Source organism: Panthera onca, chromosome A2, assembly GCF_046562875.1.
Source record: "Panthera onca isolate mPanOnc1 chromosome A2, mPanOnc1 haplotype 2, whole genome shotgun sequence".
NCBI classification, from domain to species: domain Eukaryota; kingdom Metazoa; phylum Chordata; class Mammalia; order Carnivora; family Felidae; genus Panthera; species Panthera onca.
In genome coordinates this window covers 150,385,854-150,405,846 of record NC_138340.1, presented here as the reverse complement: position 1 = coordinate 150,405,846, position 19,993 = coordinate 150,385,854, and the positions used below count along the sequence as shown (strand labels likewise).

The 19,993-nt window shown below is 54.7% G+C and overlaps 2 protein-coding genes and 1 long non-coding RNA gene across 15 annotated transcripts in view; 2 read left to right on the top strand and 1 right to left on the bottom strand.

Annotated features, from left to right (window-relative positions):
• The first annotated feature begins 936 nt into the window (after positions 1-936).
• CYREN (cell cycle regulator of NHEJ) lies at positions 937-4,954 on the top strand. Of its 4 annotated transcripts, none has more exons than XM_078439086.2 (5): positions 937-971; positions 1,825-1,898; positions 2,428-2,708; positions 2,962-3,037; positions 3,939-4,954. In XM_078439086.2, exons 3-5 carry the CDS (start codon positions 2,569-2,571, stop codon positions 4,191-4,193), a joined length of 471 nt encoding a protein of 156 aa, XP_078295212.2. In that variant the 5' UTR covers positions 937-971; positions 1,825-1,898; positions 2,428-2,568; the 3' UTR covers positions 4,194-4,954. The 4 variants fall into 4 exon arrangements, with proteins under 4 accessions (XP_078295212.2, XP_078295204.2, XP_078295213.2 ...); XM_078439078.2 differs by lacking the exon at positions 937-971 and adding an exon at positions 1,033-1,226; XM_078439087.2 differs by lacking the exon at positions 937-971 and adding an exon at positions 1,234-1,673.
• TMEM140 (transmembrane protein 140) lies at positions 4,838-19,082 on the bottom strand. Of its 4 annotated transcripts, none has more exons than XM_078439055.2 (2): positions 18,787-19,082; positions 4,838-6,319 (listed from the first exon to the last, which is right to left on the bottom strand). In XM_078439055.2, exon 2 carries the CDS (start codon positions 6,280-6,282, stop codon positions 5,728-5,730), a length of 555 nt encoding a protein of 184 aa, XP_078295181.1. In that variant the 5' UTR covers positions 6,283-6,319; positions 18,787-19,082; the 3' UTR covers positions 4,838-5,727. The 4 variants fall into 4 exon arrangements, with proteins under 4 accessions (XP_078295181.1, XP_078295189.1, XP_078295193.1 ...); XM_078439063.2 differs by having other exon boundaries at positions 18,810-19,082; XM_078439067.1 differs by lacking the exon at positions 18,787-19,082 and adding an exon at positions 8,228-8,304.
• The window catches only part of LOC144614647 (uncharacterized), a 77,913-nt gene continuing 76,347 nt past the window's right edge, over positions 18,428-19,993 (top strand). For 4 of the 7 annotated variants that reach the window (XR_014137332.1, XR_014137334.1, XR_014137331.1 and 1 more), the window contains exon 1: positions 19,070-19,173. This is a non-coding gene — a long non-coding RNA (uncharacterized LOC144614647). Of the gene's footprint in view, positions 18,775-19,069; positions 19,174-19,993 lie in introns of those variants that run through there. The other 3 variants (XR_013552588.2, XR_014137333.1, XR_013552585.2) reach the window with 3 other exon arrangements.

Here is a 19,993-nt window from a genome sequence, read left to right as displayed (position 1 = left end):
GCGGACTCCTGGGAAGCTTTGTGGAGCTGCCGGGTTGGAAAAGGGAACACCTGGCCACCAATCTGAATGTTAAGTGTTAGTGACACCTACTTACTTTAAGATCATTTCTTTCCCTGCACCTGAGGGTCTCACCCTGTACCCCCTCCTTCTGGGATGCCTACACCCCAGCAGCAAGAGTTGAACTTGGTCCCTGTGGGAATCCTGAGCCTTAAAATAATGCAGGCCCTCCTCCCCTCACCCTAATTTCTGATTTGGGGGTTCAGGAATTGACACTACAATATTAAAATCCGACTAGCAGACCTCAATTGGAGCCATGTTTGGGGCCTGTTAAAAACTATTCTATTAAATAGAAAATTACTGACACTTGTTAAAAACTTAAAGGCAGACTTTATTCAAGGGTGTGTATTACAATTGGGTTTTATAGTAAGGGAGAGCCATCAGGCTTAACTCTGAATACAAGAGGGAAAGGGACTTTATAGCCAAAGAGTGGATGGAAAGCTGCTAAGAGGAATCACCAAAGGTAAAGGGGGCGTGGGAGGTGGGGGGAGGGGAAGGGTTGGAACTCGCTAAACTCGGCGACCAGGATCCTTGCTGAAGGCAATCTAGGCGATCAGACACTACCTGGGGAATGGTGAAAAATGAGGAGCCCGCCCAAATTTGAGGGCGATCAGGATTGGAGGGTGGGGCTCCTGGCTAAAATGACTTGGTAGGATGCTTGCGAAAATTGGACAATGCAGAGAGGAGCAGGGAAGCTCCAGAGGCAGGGCCTAGATGAGGGTTCAGAGGAGCCCGACGAGAGCGAGAGCGGGGTCAAGGAGAGAGTGTCGCGGACCCGGCCCCGGGACAGCTGGCGGCTCCCGCTCGGGACGGGGGCGGGGACGCCGACTGCGCGGGCTGCCTGCAGGGGGCGCGCCGCGGGCCGGAAGTGGCGAGGCGGCGCGGGGCCGAGCCGGGTCCCTCCGGCCTGCCAGGTGTGGGTGGGGTGTGGGTCCGCCCCGCGCCGCCTCTCGGGCCCGCCCCGGAAGCCGAGAGCTGCGCGCGGGCCCGGGAGGCTGGAGGGCCGGGCCGGAGGGGCGCTTGGTCCGGGACTCGGCTCCGCCCCGCCGTAGCCGAGCGACTGGGCCGCGAGCCTGCGGGCCCGGAGGAGGCGGTCCCGGCCGTTCCCGCGGCCGGCGAGGCCTCACGTGGCTGTCCACGTGCTTCCGCTCCGCCCTCGTCCCCCGCAGGTTGGCACGCGTCTCGCAGCGGCCCCGGTGGCGCAGGGTCCCCGAGAGCGGGGAGGGCCTTGCTTGGGGAGCGCCGGGCACGTCACGAGCCGGCGGGGCCGGGTTTCACCCAGGTAGCGCGGGCTCTGCCCGGCTTCGCGGGCTCCCCGCGCCGGGCCTCTGCGCTTCTCGGAGCCCCGGCAGCGCGGCGGCCCTTAGGCACAGGGTTCGGCCTGCAGCACCCGGCTGCGAGGCCTGGCTGGCCTTTCCGTTTTTTTTTTGGAAGCTTGGGCACATTGCTGTCAGTTCCTCGTTTGTAAAAATGGGCTTGATAATATCTGCCTGCGGGTGGAATAAATGTCGGTGTGCCTGACTGCGGGGCTGTGTCTGCGCCTGGCGGTTAGCAGGGCTCGGGTAGTTATGGGAACAGTCGGCTATCATCACTGCCTGAATTTTGACAGCAACCAGGTACACTGGGCAAGCTCTGCCCTCTGGCCGGACAGGTTAGGATGACGTCATGCTCATTTTTTTTCTTAAGTTGTAAACAGTCTTCTAAGATGAGCAATAAATGACTGTGATTCAGAGAGGGATCGCTTATTCATGGTTGACCCTTTTCTAGGCAAACCTCTGCTCCAGTAAGAGCCTCCCTAGGCGGAGCTGGACTGCTTTCAGAGTGGACTGCCAAGTGGAAGGGTGAGACTTGCACCCCGAGTCCCTGGGTGGGGACTGAGCTGTAGGGGGAGGGGCTGTGGCGGTGGTAAGTGGGGGTGGGGAGAAGAGAGACCAGGTTAGATGAGACAGGCTGTCAGGGCACCTTCTGGATTACCTCCTTCCTGGAGCAGGTCCGGTTGTGGTTCCTAATCCCTACTGCTGGCTAAAATCTGGCCACCCAGAAGTATTTTTGGATTAAGGGAGGGAGTGTTGGCCATTTAAACCTTGCGGGGAATCAAAATGGTCTTGGAGTTGTCTGTAACCACACTAAGGTAGAGGAAATGAGAAGTCTGGAGTTGGGGAGATGAGGGAGAGATCATGAGAGAGATTTTCAGGGTAGGCTAGGCACCCTGGGGACAGCGAGCATCTTGGATGGCAGGGAGAAGGGGAATGGGCCATCTTAGTCTCCTGGGGCCTGCTGTCCACCTCTGGCCTGTCCTGACCAGTAATTTCAGCTGGTGACTGGAAGTATTCCAGCTTATTAGAGCTCACTGGACTTTGTTCTTTGTAGGATTTCAAGCGTGACTCCCATGCAGGACAAACAGACCTAAAGTTCCTGGTCGGATGAGAGTGGGGTTCCCCGTCCTGAATTAGAAAAGCAAGTCATTAAGCCTGGGCCCTGACTCGTCTTCCTTCATGAGAGAAAAGAGAGATGGAAACCTTCAAATCTGGGGATAAAAAGAGGGTCCTTCCCACATGGATGACAGCCCAGGTGGCCGAGAAGAGAAAGGTGCCCGTGAAGACCCCAAAAGCGAGGACATCGGCAGTAATGTCAAGGGTTGCTGCCACAAGGTGGGACAACTTCCGGTCGGGGTCCTGGGGAATGAGGAGGGAGGGAGGGTTTGGAGGCGTCACAGTTGCTGGGGTTGAGTCTTGCGGTGCGGGCAGAACGGTGAGGTGGGGGGGGAGGTGGGATTTCAGCCCCACAGAGGTGCGCGTGGCAAATCGGGAGGCCCGGGAATGGGACTCTTGCCCTCATTTTCTGCCCCCTCGTGAGACCCGAGACCCGTCTGTCCCCATCTGTAGCATCATGCCTTCCTTTCAGACTTCCTGCCACGAGGACTGTGTACTGCATGAGTGAAGCCGAAATGGTGGATGTCGCCCTGGGGATACTGATTGAGGTAAAGTCCACTGTGTCTCTTCTTATTCTCACGACCAGAAACCGGACCGGGCCCTTGGTTAATGGCAATAAAGGAGGCGCCCTGCATTCTCAGTCGGCCTTGGGGAGCCCTGTCATCTGTCATCCCCCTTCATCCAGCTGTCCCTTGTCTAGCGCTTCTCGTGCTCCCCTTGGCCTCTCCCCACGTGCGGTGTCACTGAATGTTTGGGGCTGGACACCTGGGGAGGGAGTGGTCGTGGGTGGGAGAGCAGCTGTCTCTGGGTGACTGTGTGTGGTATGGGGAGGGGACGGAAGTTTTTCACTGCTACGTCCCCTGAAGGGTCTCAGGTGGGTGAGGTGACTTCTCAGCCGAATGCCACCCAAGTCTCCTGGCTTTTGAAGCGAACAGTAACTGCCACCTTAGTGTTGTGGAGTACTTTCTAGTTGACCAGGTGCTTTCCTAGGTTGTTGCCTCATTTAACCCTTGCAATAACCCGGTGATAGTGATTGCAGGTATTACTGTCCCCATTTTACAGATGGAGATATTAACACCCAGGGACTTTCCCATAGTTACACAGCCGATAAGTGACAGAACGTAGGCCCACACTCAAGTTTTGTACCCGTGGTCCTTCCGTTCTGTCACCCCCACCTTTCCAGATACGCTTTTCCTATTTTTCTTTTCCACTCTGCCATTCCTCAGGCCCCTGCCCGCCTCTCTCCCAAGGGGGTCTTGACTTCTTCCCGAGCTGTGAGGGGTGGCCGGGGGAGGGGGGGTGGAGAGGGGGAGGCTCTGATTTGGGGCGGTGCTCGAGCCCGTCACACGCTTCACAGTGGCTTCCGCACGTGTTCTGCGTCGCCGGCGGTTATTTCATTCGGGAAATAGCACGATGTCTGTTTTGCCCCTCATTTCTCCTACCCCGCAGGCCCGGAAACAGGAACAGCCCTTGGAGCCACCGACTCCGGCTGGCGCTGATAAGCCGGAGCTGTCCCAGGCCCACTCCGCTTTGTCACCGTCACCGAGCTCTCCTGGGAGAAGTGAGGACGAGGAGAATGAAAAAGACGCCCTTTCTCCAGGCCACAGCCCTCAGGGGCCCGCGGGGTCTGACTCTGCCCGCAGCAGAAGCCCCGAGGAGGACGAGGACATGTTAAAATACGTCAGGGAGATATTTTTCAGCTGAACGGACAGGCTTCCCAGGACTCTCTACCCAGAGCGCTGGAGGAAGCCGGCCTCCCCTCCCGCCCGCCCGGGGCCTGCCGGCAGCTCCCGCTCCTCCCCTCGTCCGCTCCTCCCTGGCAGGCAGTCACCTCCTTGGGGAGCTGCCCTGTTGAGTGTGTGCACGTGAGGAGTCCAAATGCGCTTCCGTCAGAAGTTCTCCCTGTGCTGTGCCTTCTCCACTCGGAGGCCGTGGTTTTATTGGCCTTCCAGGTCCAGGGAAGGTGGGGACATGGTGGCCAAACTTATTGGAACCGAAGAGCCAACTTAATAATTTTCAACAAAAAAGAGGCATTGCTGCTAAGTGCAGTGGAATCCCCACCGTCTGGTCCCCCTGATCTCTCCCGAAGGAGGACGGCTGTTCTGAACACAGTTCCCGTCATTCGTCATTCGCAAACCCCCCCCCCCCCGCCCCCCCAGGCAGCTGCCCCGCCCACAGTGCTCTGCTCTGTGTGGGATATTGAAACCCCGTGTGCAGATCGGAAGCCCCCCTCCCCCAGGCGGCCACCGTCCTGCCACTTGGCGGCTCAGCCTCAGTCCCTGGGCAGTTGTAAAGCGCCAGTGGGACGGGAGCCCTGCGAAGACCCTAAAGACAAGATCACGCCAGAGTCCGTGTTTCTGACTCTATTCAGTGTGGTTTTTGACAGGCACAGAATGAGGCAGTCATTTGCTGTATAGGTTTTCCAATATATAGGTGCTGAAAAATACAAACAGTTCCCCAGTGTGCGAGCTGTGTTTATGTCCTTTCCAATTCTGGGTGGAGAAGCGAAGGCGTCGACATCTGTATGGAACCCCTCAGTTCTTTTCACCTTCCTCCTGCCCAGGGATTCGGCGTTTTGTGTTCCCAACTCCCAGGTCACATGCTGGGAACGATTTGCCAGCTGACGCCCCTGCCCTGTCTGGCTTCAGGTCTGGGAGACTTTTCGGGAGAACCTTCAAAGCCACCAAGGCTTGTCTTTGTGCCCACGTGTTCTGTCTTTAGTGACTCCCTCAGGGATCACTCGTGGGCCTTTGGGAGACGGGCTCATGGCTTCACACCCACCGTGGGGAGGGGGAGCCTGCTAACCAGGGCCCCAGGGACGCTGAGGTGCACTCTCTCATAACGTCCCCCCTTTGTTGCCATGAACCTTCACTCGGTTCCAGTGCGACATGTGGCTAATTATCCTAGCAATCAGGCCTCGTGATGGGAATCCTTATGTCAAAGGAGTTCTCGTGACAATGAGCTTTTTGTGGTGTGTCCTTGGGAACCTCGGAAGTCCCAAAGGATGGACAGCCCCACGCTAACAAGCCGCAGGTACCGCGGCTGCCACTGCTGCGCCCTTGGCCTTCTCGGCACTGGGTACCCCCACCTCCTCCGCGGTGGGTCCCGTCTGCCAGAGCTTGAGGCCGGCATTTGCTATGAAACAGGCTGAGAAGACATGCCAGCCCATGAGTTTTCCGGCACCTTCTCTGAGCATAGTTCAAACTGAACTCTTGCCATCGTGAGCCTCTCGACAGAACTAGCAGCTGTCAAGCTTGACCTTGTCCTCTGTTCTCTGAGGGAACACACACATGGCCATAAGCAAGAGGAGGAGTAAGGCCTGGGCGGTGCCCAGAGCCAGAAACCCAGGCTCCAGGAGGGAGAGCCGGATCCACTTCCACGTGTAGGTGAGGAAGAGGCCCAGGCCGCTGGCCAGCAGCATGGAGGACGTCGCCAGGAAGCCCCCCGCCAGCCGCCACTCTGCCTCGTTACTGTTGCACCAGGCCAGGAAGAGGGGCAGGGGGACGAAGAGAGTGAAGACCAGGGCCCCGTACACACCGAGCCTGGCCAGGGCCAGGCCGACCCGCGGCACCCCCAGGGCCTCCAGCTCAGGGAACTGGCGGCACTGGAGGGAGCCGGTGCCCTCGTTCCACAGGCAGAAGTTGTAGAAGCCGATTCTGAGGTTGGGCGAGTCCACGAGGTTGCCGGCCTTCCAGAGGAGAGCGTAGAACAGCAGGAAGATGACCGCCACCGTGACTGTCATGATGCCCAGGAACAGCAGCTGCTTGCCCCGCCTTGGCCTTGGGAGGGTCATCGTCTCCTGCCCTTTTGCAGGCCGCCTTCCGGGGCACCTGAGGGAAGTCACACCCGTGAATGTCCGGCCTCCCTCCCGGTTTCCTCACAAGCTCGCCTTCTCCCTTCTGGAATCCCATAAACACCTGTGGCAGCCTTCCCTCCAACCCCAGCGGGAACAGGAAGTCAGAGGGAGCCTGCAGGCGGGATGCACTTGGTAAGTCACCGCGAGCCCCCTCTCTGGCCTCGTTCAGGAGGAGGGGCTCCCCCCGCCTCTGAGTGCCGGAAAGCGGTGACAATGATGGATGCCCTTTGAACAAAGGCTTTGCTGCCCTTTAAACACCACAAGCCCCTGGACATGTTTGTGAGGGAGTTTCTCAGATCCTTTCGAGGGTGGGTTTGTCTGGGGTGAGGGAGGAGGCTCGCTGTCCCTGGGGGCCTGAAGGAGGAGGAAGGCGCTAGAGGCACAGGGCGGCTGTCAGTCCGCAGCACCCCCCCAGGGGGCAGACCCGGCACATCGGAACTTCCAGGTTGGGGTGGGGCACTCGTGTGTTCTAGAAGCCCTGTAGCCTGTTCTAACACAAGCTGGGGGGGGACGAGGTCTGCTAGACTTCTCCGGGAGCTTACCTGCCCTGCTCTGGGAGTCATTACTTGGTGAAGGCAAGAGGCCACCTGCTCATGAAATCACACAGTAGCACTCGCTACCTTTTTAGTGTCTCCGATTTTTTTTCCTGAGAACAGGAATCATAGAAATCTTGGAAAATAATACGTAAAAGAAAAAAATACATAAAAAATAACCTCTTATCCCACCACGTACGTAGAACCACTGTTAATTTCTTACCAATATTTTTTTCCTATGCGCTGATGTGTTTTTAAATAGTCACACTGTTGACCACAATGATTTTCTCGCTGAATATTATGCACATTTTTCAAAGCTGTTACATAGCCTGCAAAAACATGTTTAATGGCTGTGTGATAGTTCGTGTCGTAGATTTATCCGTCCCGCCATTAGACAGATTGTTTCCATTTTTTACTATTATAAGTGACAGTTAAGGAAGATGCTTGTATGATTCTTGGTTGGAATCTGATTTTTCCTTCAGCTAGATATCTAAAGTGGAGCCAAAGGTAGAAATACTTTTGAGTGATCTTACTGCATATTGCCAAATTGATCCGCAGAAAACTTAATTGTAGTCCCCGTAAAATAGCGTACACCGTCCTCATCGTATTTGAACAGTCTTTTCACTATGATTTTAATCAGAAGGACTTCTCCAAATTGCTCTTCTACCACAGTAGTCTGCCTGCGATACCTTTGTATTTGTAAAGTTTCCACTACCGAACAAAATAGCCATTTGCATGCCAAAGTGCCACTAGCCTTCCAAGACACAAGGTGCTGGGGACAAAGGACGGAGGGCCATCCTGTCAGTGCACCCAGCCTGGGGCGCCAGGTGGTTTCCTGCAGCCAGCCAGCGGTGGCCCCGGGGAGAGGCTCAGGGGACATGTCCAGCCCTGGGGGGCGGCTTCTGAAGGGAGCAGCCGCTCCCTCGTTCCCTCCGCTGGCTGGAAGGAAGGTGCGTCCCACCACATCCCATCTCGGTTCTGCTAGAACAGGAAGTGCCCCGAGGGAGAAAGAGAACAAGTGTGAGGGAAGAGGAGATGGGCCCCGCTGAGGGAGAGGGCGCTGCACCAACTACCACAGACTGGGCAGCTTATAAACCAGACATTTATTTCCCCCAGCTCGGGGGGCGGGGGCGGAGAAGTCCAAGATCAAGGGACTGGCTGATTTGGTGTCTGGTGTGCCCCCTTCTTGGTTCGTAGAGGGACATCCTTCCCCAGTGTCCTCACATGGTGGAAGGGACAAGGGAGCTGTCTGGGGCATCTTTATTTTTTTCTGGGACCTCTTTCACAAGGGCACTGATTTCATTCATGAGGGCTCTGCTCTCAACCTCATCACCTCCCAAAGGCCTCACCTCCTACTGTCATCACCTTGGAGGGTTAGGTTTCAACGTACGAAATTTGAAGGACACAGCGATTCACTCTATAGCAGGTGGCTCCCTTCAGAGGACCTGAGTCAGTGCAGACAATGAGAATAAAGATTTGTCAGCAAGCAACTCCTTTGACCGAGAGCCGGGACAGCACCTTGGGGGGAGGCCGGTGCCCGTCAGAACAGAAACATACACCTGTGCCTGCAGTGAGGTTTTGAACTCCTGTCGCCACCGTCCACCAAGGGCCTCAGCCCCTGGCTTCTCCTTCAGGGGAGCTCGGCAGGGAAGCGCCGAGGTGGCAGAGAAGGGCCATCCCGCGGAGGCCCTGGGACCTCCCGCTACCCCCCTTGCAACAGCAAGGCTTAGCAGGTATGGAAAGGTGTCTTTGGTCCGTGCGTTGTGAGAGTAGCATAGCCGAAGTTCTAGCTGGCCCAGCCCACGGTGCGGGAACATCCCCGGCAGTAGGTGTTCTGTACGGTTTTCGTATTTCACAAATACTTGTAAAAACCTGTATCTACGTTTTTAGTGGGTTTAGGTGTTTCAGGGTGCGGGATGGATTTCCAGGGCTGGAACCCCGATTTGTGCGCGTGTGCCGTAGCAGATGAGCTTTGACTTGCCTCCGTTGGTTGGGAGTGCGGGTGGCCTTACGTGGATGTTCTCTCTTCTTGCCCCTATTTCAGGCCTGTTACAGTTGGGTTCAAAAAAATCGCTATTTTTAAGCATTTTTGACTTGAAGACAGAGCCAGGTTCAAAAGGCGTGGCGGCCTGAGGACATCGTATCAGCCAACTCTGGCTGTGGCTCCCAGGCGACCGGCCTTTGTTTTTGACTTCCTGCCTTTCTCTCAACTGCCCTTTGGGAGGGTTTCAGTAGAGAGTGAAACAAAATAAAACCGGACCTGGAAAGCCCAGGAGCACAGATATGGGGAAGGTGGTCGCCCCTGGTTCCCCTTCTTCTCCCCCGTCTTTATAGGCACAGAATTCAGCTCCAACGCCTGGAGCTTGGGGCTCAGCGCCACTGGGCAACTTTGAACTTGTACTGGCAGTTAATTCTCTGTAGGGGGCGCCTACTCCCGGTGCTCTCCACTCTGGCTGTGCTCAGGCGGCCCCCAACCCCATCTGCCCTCTCTCTCTCTCCCTGAAACTCCTGAGGTCTTGCCCTGCCCCCTGCCTCCAAACCCTACTGATCCCCGCCCCCTTTATCCACTTGGCCGTCCGTCTTATCCCCTGAACGGTGCCTGACACACAGAAGGAACTTCTTGTTAAGAAAGAAGAAAGGAAGAGGGGGGAGAGAGAGAGAAAGAATGAAAGATGGAAGGAAGGAAAGAAAGAAAATTAAAGCAAAAGTAAAGCCAAGCCCTGTGGTACCCCTCAGTTATTGCGCGTGTACATCTTGTGTGCGTGTCCTGACAAGCCAGCAGGCTTCCTGAGGCGAGGGGCCGTGTTTTGTGTGTCAGACACACTCAGCACGGCGCTGGGCTGGCTGCTCCCCGTGTCCCGTCAGACATCCGGACAGACTTCAGGACCTCAGGGACCGAGAGGCTGGAGGCTGGTCGCAGCTTCTTTGTCTAAACATTTCGTAGCGGATGCCTCTGGACGTTCCGTCGGAAAACCCCGTGGCGCTCTTCTCTGTTGTCCTAAGAGCCCACCCTGGCTTTCGTGGCTTTTGACAATGCGCATAATCTCGTTCTCGCCACCACGAGCTTTTGAATTCCCTTTCATGACGAGCCTTGCCTCCTTCAGAGGGTGAACCAGCAGGCTGCTGCGTCACTGCTGCCATTTTTAGCTGAACTTTTTCCTGTTTATAAGAAAGCCACACGTGATGATGGTAGAAAAGTGGAAAAATATGTGAGTGACCAAAACTCATCTGTAACTTTGGGTTGTAGAAACCACCACTCTCAATGCATTTCCTTCCGTCATGTTGTTTTACACGGTCAGGCTCATGCGAATATATGTGTTTGCATCCCGCTTTGTCATCATTACGGCGTGAGCGTGTCCCTATGTCACGAGAAGTGTTTCCTGCACGATGGTTTTCGTGGCTGCCCGTACTTTAGGACATTACTTTGTAAGACTGGACACAACGCTGTGGCGATGTTTGTGAATCACCGTCCCTTACCGTTGGCACTCGCTTCTCAAGACGCCTCAAGTGCCATGGCTCTCCTGAGTCACAGAATCAAAAGGAACTTTACGAACTGTCCTAGTGCCTTCGTTCCCTTTCCCGGAGGCAGGTTTGTAGCTCCGGTCTCCATCTCCCGAGTATACTTGGCACCTGTCTGTGATCTGCGAGAATACCCGTCCACGTGATTGTGTATATATATATATATATATATATATATACACACACAGTATATATATATATTATATATTGTATATATATATACACAATGTGTGTGTGTGTATATATATATATATATGTGTGTGTATGTATGTATATATATATATATACATACATACATATATGTATATATATGTATACAGCCCCCCTGCGACTGTCTCTCATGCCAGGCAACCGCTCACTCACCACCCGTGGAAATTCTACTTCGCTCATTAAGTGTTTGGTGAACTCTCAGAGTGAGCCCCGCGGAGGGGAACGGAGTGCCCACGAAGAACGTCCCCTTCAGAGTCCCCCTCCAGGAGTATGGGGACTAGACTGGAACTTCTGAGTTCTTCCACCGGGAATATATCGTATGTTCTACCTGGAGGGGTGTATATGTTCCGGAATGTGCTACCAAGGATGACTTCTGCCCAGGGTGCCCTCTTTCCACGGCAACCTCAACGACGACCTGGTATTCTTCCTGCTCCTTTAGGAACAGGACACCTCGATACTGTCCCCTCTTGGACCTCTCCTGTTAGCCTCGCCCCTCACCCCCTCCCTCAGCTTCGGCTACAGTGGCTTCTTCCTTATTTTCCAAGAACTTAAGGCAAGTCAGGACTTCCATGCTTGCCATTTTCTCTGCCCGGAATGCTCTTCTGTTATTACACGCCTCCCTTGGGCCTCTCTGCTCAACCGTCCCTTTCTTACGGAGGCCACCCCTGGTTAGCGTCTCCACCTGTGACAACCCCTCCACCGGCCCCACAGCTCATACTGCCTGTGCCCCTTTCCTGCTCTCTCCCCATAGCTCTGGTGCCATCTAACATTCTCAACATTTCTTGTCCCCCCCGACCCCGGTCCCCAGTAGACTGTAACCTCCATGAGGGCAAGGACTTGTATCTGCTGCTCATTTTTATGTGTCTGTGGTTAGCTGGTCTGTTTATCTGTCAAAGACCTATCTTTCACTGTTCCGTCCCCCACGCCCGGGACTACGGGCCACACGGGAGGCACTCAGTAAAAGCCTGTTAAAGGACACACGAGTGACTGAATGAACGTCAGCAACGGCACATAGAGTTGCTCAGACCCCTCCCTGTGTCGATTTTTTCCATCTGCTTCCCTGGTCCTCCTCCTTCTGGCCCCTCCCTCTTCTTCCCGGTTTCTAAATGTGAGCTCTCTACAGGATTCTCCTCTCTCTCAGATACGTCACGTAGGCCTACAGCTGTGAGAGCCGCACACCGAGAGCCCCGACGACGGACATGAGATGTGGGGACAGCGGAGGTCAAGGGCACACCCACGAGCGGTCCCTACCGGGGCCCCCAGGACCACGTGGTAGAAACTGATGGTATCATTTTGTTGTCAGAACAGAACAGAAGCTTGAAAGAAAAAATAGCGAGCTGATGAGGTTGTTACTAGTTGTAAATTCATCTCCCGGCCTTCCTTTTCACTCGTGATTTAAGAGAGCTCTAGGGGACAACAGAGGGAAGAACTTGTTTTGAGAATTCTCTTTGACCAGTGAAGGCGTCCAGGGAGAAATCGGGTTTGACTGAGAGTTTATTAATAGTTAAAAACAGATTTCAGAAGCTCTTTGGGCATTTACTCTGTGCCAGGCCCTGTGCCGAGCACTTAGTAGGTACCATTTTATTAAGTTCTTACGACAACCCTGTGGGAGCAGGTTTACGATTGCCATCCCCATTTTCCAGAGGAGTAAAACCGAGGCTCGGTGAAGGTCAGGAGCTTCCCCAAGGTCCCCCGGCCAGTGGCCAGTGACAGTCCATCAGGCAGGCTTGTCGTAATCATCTAGAACCTGCCTCCACTGAATTGTGCGCGTGCCCGCTGAGGCCTGGCGGACGCTGTTGTCGTTATTGGCTCTTCGTGCGGTGGAGACCATGTGGAATTGAGCGTTCTGGGCATACACTCTGCAGCTGTGTGTCCAGGGTTCAAATCCCAGCTCTACCATTGACTTAACATCCCAGCGCCTAACATTCCCATCTGTAAAATGGCTACAATAGAATTTATCTTGTAGCTTATGTACAGCACGTGGAACGTGACCTAGTAAGTACTGTGTCAGTCATTATTGTCATGGAGAAGAAACTGGAACTCAGGGAAGGGAGCCCGGCCGCGGTGCGGCCCTAGAGGAGACAGACGGTGCCTGCGTCCACCTGCCGAGCTCCGCTGGGGGACCTGCGCCCCAGGGAGCTGTCTTTTGTGCCCTTGGACGCTGATGCGGCCGCCACAGGTGGTGGGGAAGGGCGTGGACCCGGGGGCCGAGCGACCGGGCTCAGGGCCCGTGAGCTCGAGCAGCACCCGGCTCGGCCTCCGGCACCTGCTCCCCCTCCGGACCCCGTCGCTGGCCTGTCCCCGGGGGCTGTGGCGAGACTGAGGTGTGGCAACTGTCTCCACGCCCGCCCGCCCGTAGGCCGGGTGCGCTGGGCCGGCCCGCTCTGCCAACTGGAGCCCTGACTGTGGAGAAAAGGGAGGTGAGGGAAGAGCGAGGGGAGGGGGGCTGGGGGTGCGACACCAAGGGGGAGAGAGCAGCAAAGCGGGGGGTGGGGAATAAAGCGTCCGGATAAAGCCAGAACAGGGTCTGAGCCGAGCAGCCAGCGGCCCTGCCGAAAACCTCCCCGTCGAACACACGCAGGACAGGGTGGCTGGCGGTGTGGGTGCGGCTCTGACAGAAATAAAAAGGGAAGAAGAAAGGGAAATGTGTCATGTTTCCTTTGGCAGACGCATGAGCCCAGGTTCTTATTTTTCACAACCGGCCCGCGCTGGTGCGTCCCAAAGGTGCGGAGGCAGCCCCCGGGGGTCGCGCCGCGCTCTGAGGACGGCCAGGCCGGAGGGCAGCTTTGTAGGCAGCGCGTGACATTTGGGTTTGCTTGCCTGTGCCAGGGAAACGAAAAGCAGCTTCACCAGCAGAAGCACGACCACGCCACGAGACCGCCACGCAGGGTCAAAACCGTCCATCTCCAGACCTCCACAAACACCGAGCCACGGACGTGGGCCGTGTCAGCGGTTCTGTGAATGTTAACTAGCTCTCTGTTCGTTTGTTTTGTTGCTTGTTAGCCTCGGCGGCGGGCAGATGATCCAGCTGGGAACGAGGGTCAAAACATAAAAAATCTAGCGGGAGAAAAAATCCTTCACCACAAGAACACGCCTGCGTCTTGGACCCGTCCTTACTTGGTGTTTTTGTTTGTTTGTTTAATGTTTAAACATTTTTTTAAATGTTTATTTAATTCATTTCTGAGACAGAGACAGAGCATGAGCGGGGGAGGGGCAGAGAGAGAGGGAGACACAGAATCGGAAACAGGTCCCAGGCTCCAAGCCGTCAGCACGGAGCCCGACGCGGGGCTCGAACTTACGAACTGTGAAATCACCACCTGAGCCGAAGTCAGATGCCCAACTGACTGAGCCACCCAGGTGCCCCTCCTCACTTGCTTTTTAGTGGCGGGACTCCACAGCTAGCTTATGGGAAGCTAAGGACCCAGAGCAGAGTTTGAGGATAAGTAGTACCAGAAGGCAGGACAGCCTTTGGCTGTCACTCTTGGTTCTCCTGCCCAGCCCTCTCCTGCAATCCCGATAGACATTCACAGCCCCCCTTCTACTGAAGAGGCCAGGGTTTCATCTGGTGACTCCACGAAAGGCACATTTTGGAGAGTTCCCTGAGCCGTAGGCCCTGTGGAATCAGTAGCTCTCAGGGCAAACCAGGAACCTGGCCTCACTGAGCTTGCCTTCCGGTTGAGGACACAAACACCAGTGGTGTACTTTTAAAAAGACAGTTCCAAGTTTTGAAAAGATTTGGGAAGGAAACCAACAGGATGAAACAAAGGAGAGAAGGTGGTGGAAGCCGTGAGTCTAGATTAGTGGGTCAGGGAAGGCCTGTGTGCAGAGGAGACATTTGTTTGAGGCCCGAGGGATGTGACAGAGCCATCCCGAGTTGGGCCTGGGCAAGAGCCCTCCAGGGAGACAGTGCGGCTGTTATAAACACCGGCCTGGGAGAGGATCAGATTTCCGGAGCCGGGGCCGGGGTGGCTGCAGCCCCGTGACTGAGGGGAGGGGACCCAGGTCCCTGGGGGCCTTGTAGGCCAGGGTGAGAGGTGTGGATTTCATCGCTCGACCCGAGTGTTCTATTAACTCCTGTCCCTCTTCCCTCAGACACGAGGCTCTAGGCGCCCAGACGGTGGCGGGCTGAGCGCACAGACAGATCTGTGAGCCAGGACAGACGCGCGGAGGCCAGGGGTCACCTCACACCCGTCCTGCTGGCTGGGCCCTCGGCAAGCACCGAGGCCTACTTGGACGTGGCTGGCACTCAACCGTTGGAAGAAGGGGAGGCAAAGAATAATAGACCCAAAGACTCGGACCTTCAGTTTTGCAAGAGGTCTTTCGAGAGAGAGGCTTACTTCCCCCGCAAGCTTGTAATACCTCGGAAAGGGCTTCAAAACACATGCAGATTAACTCAAAGAAAGCAGATCACAGCTAAGCTGAGTAGCAGACCTAGGGGCCCTCCCCCTCTACCCTTCAAGGCCAGTTTCGAGAACCTCGGAAAGCCAGTCTTCGGTCACTCTGACGAGTCTTTGCCTCATCACCCTGCTGGCGTCAGCTGTGGCCTCTGCCTCCCGGTTGCCCGGCTGCCTGAGGAGGGGGCCGAGGCTGCGGTTCCTGCCGCTCTCTGCTCTGCCCGGGGACTTGGCCGTCGGTACCCCCACCGCCCCACTGCTGCCCAGCGGACAGAGGGTACCTCTCCACAAAAGTGCGGGGGACCCAGGGCTCACCTCCCAAAGTCTGTTGAAGTCCAGGTTTGGGCTGACAAAGTGAATTCCTGTACCGGGACCACAAAATGGAGGCGGCCCTGGTGGCCCAGCCCATGTCACAGTTCTAAGCCTAAGTCATGTGAAACACCTGTCAGGGAAACCCAGCTCCCCCCCCCCCCCCCCCCCCCAGCACAACCTTACCCTAGAAAACAGGATCTGCCCGCCTTCTAAGGAAACCCCGACCTCCCGGCCAATCGTGCCCATTCTTTCCCACGTTGCTTCTTCTCTACACAACTGGCTCTTGCCCCAAATCCTGCCAGACTGTTCCATGCTTGGGAGGCTCTGTACTCCCCCAATCCACGGCTTGTCTTCCCTCAGATAAAGGAAGGGTCAGCTCATCGCTCAATTGTTTCCGTTTTGTCCTTTGACAGGGCTGAGAACGCTGAGGTGGCGTGACCCAGGCGCGCCGAGTACAGCTCTGAAGATCTCAGTCGCTAATGAGAACATATGGCCCACGTGCCGGAAGATGACATTTGCAGACGCTTGTCACGCTCGTGAAGTCACTTTCGGGTGTACCATTTTGAGGCCTGTGGCAGGCTAGAGTCACTGACGTAGTCGCGGTACCCGGCTCCCGGGTAGATTCCCAGAGATGACTGGGGTGAGATTGGGCCCCAGCCCCCAGAACGGTACCCCCCCAGGACTACCGGGATGGACAGCTCAAGAGTGGAGTGTCTCAGAAAAGCCACACATGCGGGGTTAATACGTGACCAAAGTCTTAGAGTTCGCTGGAAGGTTTTTCATGAACGGGTGCGGAAGCCGTCGATTAGCTTCCTGAAAGCAAAACTAGTTTAAGTCCTCATGTCCACCTCACATACCAAAGTGAACGCCACATGGATCCAAGAGTGAAATGCCACGAACAGAGGGGAAAAAAAGATCTAAAAACAAGTCAAGATTCGGTTACGAATGAGAAGGAACACTTTGAGCTTAAAAGCAAACTGAAATTACAAAAAAAAAAAAAAAAGTGCAGATTTAACTATTTACAAGAAAGACACATTTCCGTATAACAAAAACAAACTAATAAAAGTAAAAGCCAACGAGTGTGGAAAGCATCTGCAACAGATATGAAATGATTAATATTACCAATATGTCAAATATTCATACAAACGAGTAAGAAAAACATTAACCGTCCGTCAAAATGGACAAGGAACAAAGAGATTTCAGGAAAGGGCTGCCAAGTAGGTAAGTGTAGCTGTCATACTTTCTACCAAATGTGTGGGCGTTTTCCTCCACCAAGCAGTTCTCCGTGACACCAGCGGGTGTCCTACTATTTAAGCCAATTCTGACATTATCTACAGGAAGAGAGTGTCAGATCCTGGGGCTAAGGGTTCAGTCCCCAAAGCCGTCTCCCCTTCCTCCTTCCCGGCTCCTGACCAAGGCTTAGTCACCTGGGCCCGACTGGCGAAATGAATCCCTGGGTGTTGGTGACTGAATCTCCAGCCAGTCTGCCTCCCTGGAGGTTGTGGGGGGTGGGGCTAAAAGTTCCGACCCTCTAATCACAAGACCCTCTAGTCACAGGGCTCTTTCTCCCACAAACAAACCCCGTCTATAGGGACTTTCCAAAAGTCAGCTCATTAGCATAAACCCAGACGTGGCTGGAAGGAGCTCGTTAATGAATAAAGAAGACACCTTTATCGCTATTCACACTTATTCCTAAGTGTTCCAAGGGTTTTGGGAGCTCTGTGCCAGCAAGGGCAACAAAGTCCAAATATATATTCTTATTATATAAATCACTATATCTCATTAACTAACATGAGAAAAAAGGTCTATGCCTTTGTAGCACAAGCAAAGAAAAGCCAAGTCAAATAACCTGTGAGTTTCCGTATCAAAACTGCGGCTAAGAACTTTGGATGGCACCTAGCTCATGGCAAGGCTAGCCTTGTCATACGGTGACGGTGACAGTGGCCCAAGTGACCCGTAAACATTTGCGCAAACTTTCCAGGAGGCGATTTGGCAATATGCATGGAAACCCTTAAAACCAAAAGACAGTCCTATCTTTTTTGGCCTGGTAATTCCACTTAGGGGTTTACCCCAAGGCAGCAATCAGAAATGCAATCAATGGTTTATATACAGGAATGTTCATCACTGCATTTTGCAAAAAACGGGAAGCAGCTTGAATGCCCACCATTGGAATTAAACTGTGACGCGCCAAAGTGGTGAGACTGCAGACTTTAGAAACGCCAGTCTAAAATCACACTAATAGAGTATGACTGCAAGAAAGAGACTAAGGGAACATTCTAAAATGTTAATGCATCTGTCTCTGGGTGGTGGCATTGTGAACTGTTCTTTTTTTGCCTGAAAAACATTTCCAGAATTATGTGTTGCATTTATGTAAAAGTGAAATGCAGAAAACAAACACAAACGGACTTCATGATCAGGTAAGGTAAGGCAGGAGTCGGCTGGCGAGAACCTGAGAAAGGGGATTATGTGCAGAATCAAAAGGGATGTCTTATGAACAGATTCTTAGGTCTGGGGCTTGGCGAGGGTTGGGGTGTAGGAAGAAGATACTGAGAAATGCATTAGTTGTCAGGAGTCGAGAAGGAAAGAAGGAATCACATAATGTGTGTGTGTGTGTGTGTGTTTCTTTCCCAAAGGAACCTTTGATTTTACAGGTGAAGAAGTATAACGGAAGCTATTAAGGAAACAGTCCGTATTTAAGAAAATATTTTAAGATCAGCGCTGGCAGGCATGAGAAGCACTGTAGTCTAATGACATAGGCTCTGAATATGTTAGACCCTGTTCAATTCTGAGTCAAGAACACGGGTCTTTCTGACAATCTCAACTCGCGGTGTATGTTTTAAGCACTCAGGGTGTTTCCGTAACTCGGAATAGTAATAGTCGAGCCACTTCGAGTCAGTGACCTGCTTCTGTCTGGCTGCCCATTTCTGATGAGCAACCCGCCCCGCGGGCCATAAACATCTATTTGCACAGACTTTGCAACACCCTGTCGCCAGGTTATCCCTGTGTGTGTGTTTTTTTAAAAATTTTTTTTAGTGTTTATTTATTTTTGAGAGAGAGAGCAAGCAGGGGAGGGGCAGAGAGGGAAGGAGGCACAGAATCCCAAGCAGGCTCCAGGCTCTGAGCGGTCAGCACAGAGCCCGACCCGGGGCTGGAACCCACGAACTGTGAGATCATGACCTGAGCCGAAGTGGGACACTTAACCGACTGAGCCACCCAGGCGCCCCCATCGCCGCGTGTTTCTAACCGGGTGCGCTGGCAGTCCCCTCACCATCTTGGGGGCCGCAGCCCCCCAGGATGATGGTGGCGGGAGCCGAGGGAAGGAGGGCAGAGCGGCCGAGCGAGGTCACTGGGTGGGGGGGGAGCGGGTGTGCGGACACGGCCCGGCGGCGTGGCCCCGCTAGAGCGCGAAAGGCCGGAGCCCACGCTGAGCCCAGACGCAGGCCAGCTGCGCTCCACGCAGGGTGGGTACTTACGAACGAGAAGAGGCAGAACGCACAGGCGCTCGTAAAGAGGACGGGCAGGGAGTCAGGTTTGGGGGAGTCTCCTTTCTCGCTGGCTTCCTAACGCCAGGCTCCGGAGACAGAGCCGAGGCCGGTGGAGAGGGGAAGGGCGGCCGGAGGCCGGCCCGGGCTTCCCACCCGCTCGCGCTTGCAGTTGTGCCCAAGTAAACAGCTCGCTGGAGGTCAGGGCACTGATGCCGCCGACTGGTGTCACATCAGCTGATTTCACTTTCATTTCCTCACTTGCCCGTGGCTCGTGACTTTTCAGAAAAAGGGAACGTAAACAACGTTGTTGTTGTTCACCAGATCGCGTACTTTACCCACGCCAGAGGCGCCCGACCAGTTGACCGAAGGAGCCAGGTAAGGGTCCTGACGCTCTCACACGACAGCTCCGGAAAGGGAACTGCCCAGGACACTCTCAAAGCTCCCAGTGATTTAGACTCCGAGTAAACACGACCTCCAGTTTTACTCAGAAGGGGCCTTTAAGATCATCTGGTCTAAGATCTGGGGTCCAGGTCCCCCCCCCCCCCCCCCCCCCCGCCCCGTGGGAAGCACTCAGGCCCTCTGTCCCCTCCTTTTCAGGAATCCGCGCTTCTCTGGCCACAAAACCTTGTGGGCTTAGCGTCCCGCTAGGGGTGTTTGGGCCGGTGCTGGAGCAGCGGGAACATCTCTTCCTTCAAAATAAGAGCTGAACCAAGCTTTTATTTTGTAATCACAGGGGCTCCCGGCCAGAGTTTAAAAATTGCTTCCTTTGCCCACATGACCAGCTGGGAACTCCAATTTGGAGCCAGGCTTGGTTAAGTCAGTAGAAGCTGCCCTAGTAATACTGCAGAAGCCTGGCCTGGTGGGTTTCTTCGGGTTCCTCCCCCGCCCCAACCCCCAGGAGTTCTTTGAACTGCCACATGTTTTCCCCTTTGGAGTTCCTTTAAACTCTAACCCTAGGAAGATGAGGTCTGATGACGCTTTGGGGTCAGGGCTCCCAGCTACAGAGGAGCAAATTATTTAACCAAGCTGAGCGTGAGTTTCTCACCCGCGAAATGGAAGCGTGGCTGCTGTGGGAACCGAGAGAGAGTGTGGAAGTGCTGGGCACTCAGTGCTGGGCAGGTCATGATGGCAGCTGTTACTAGGGGAGGGGCAGAGGGAGAATCCCAAGCAGGCTGACAGCCCCACCGCGGGGCTC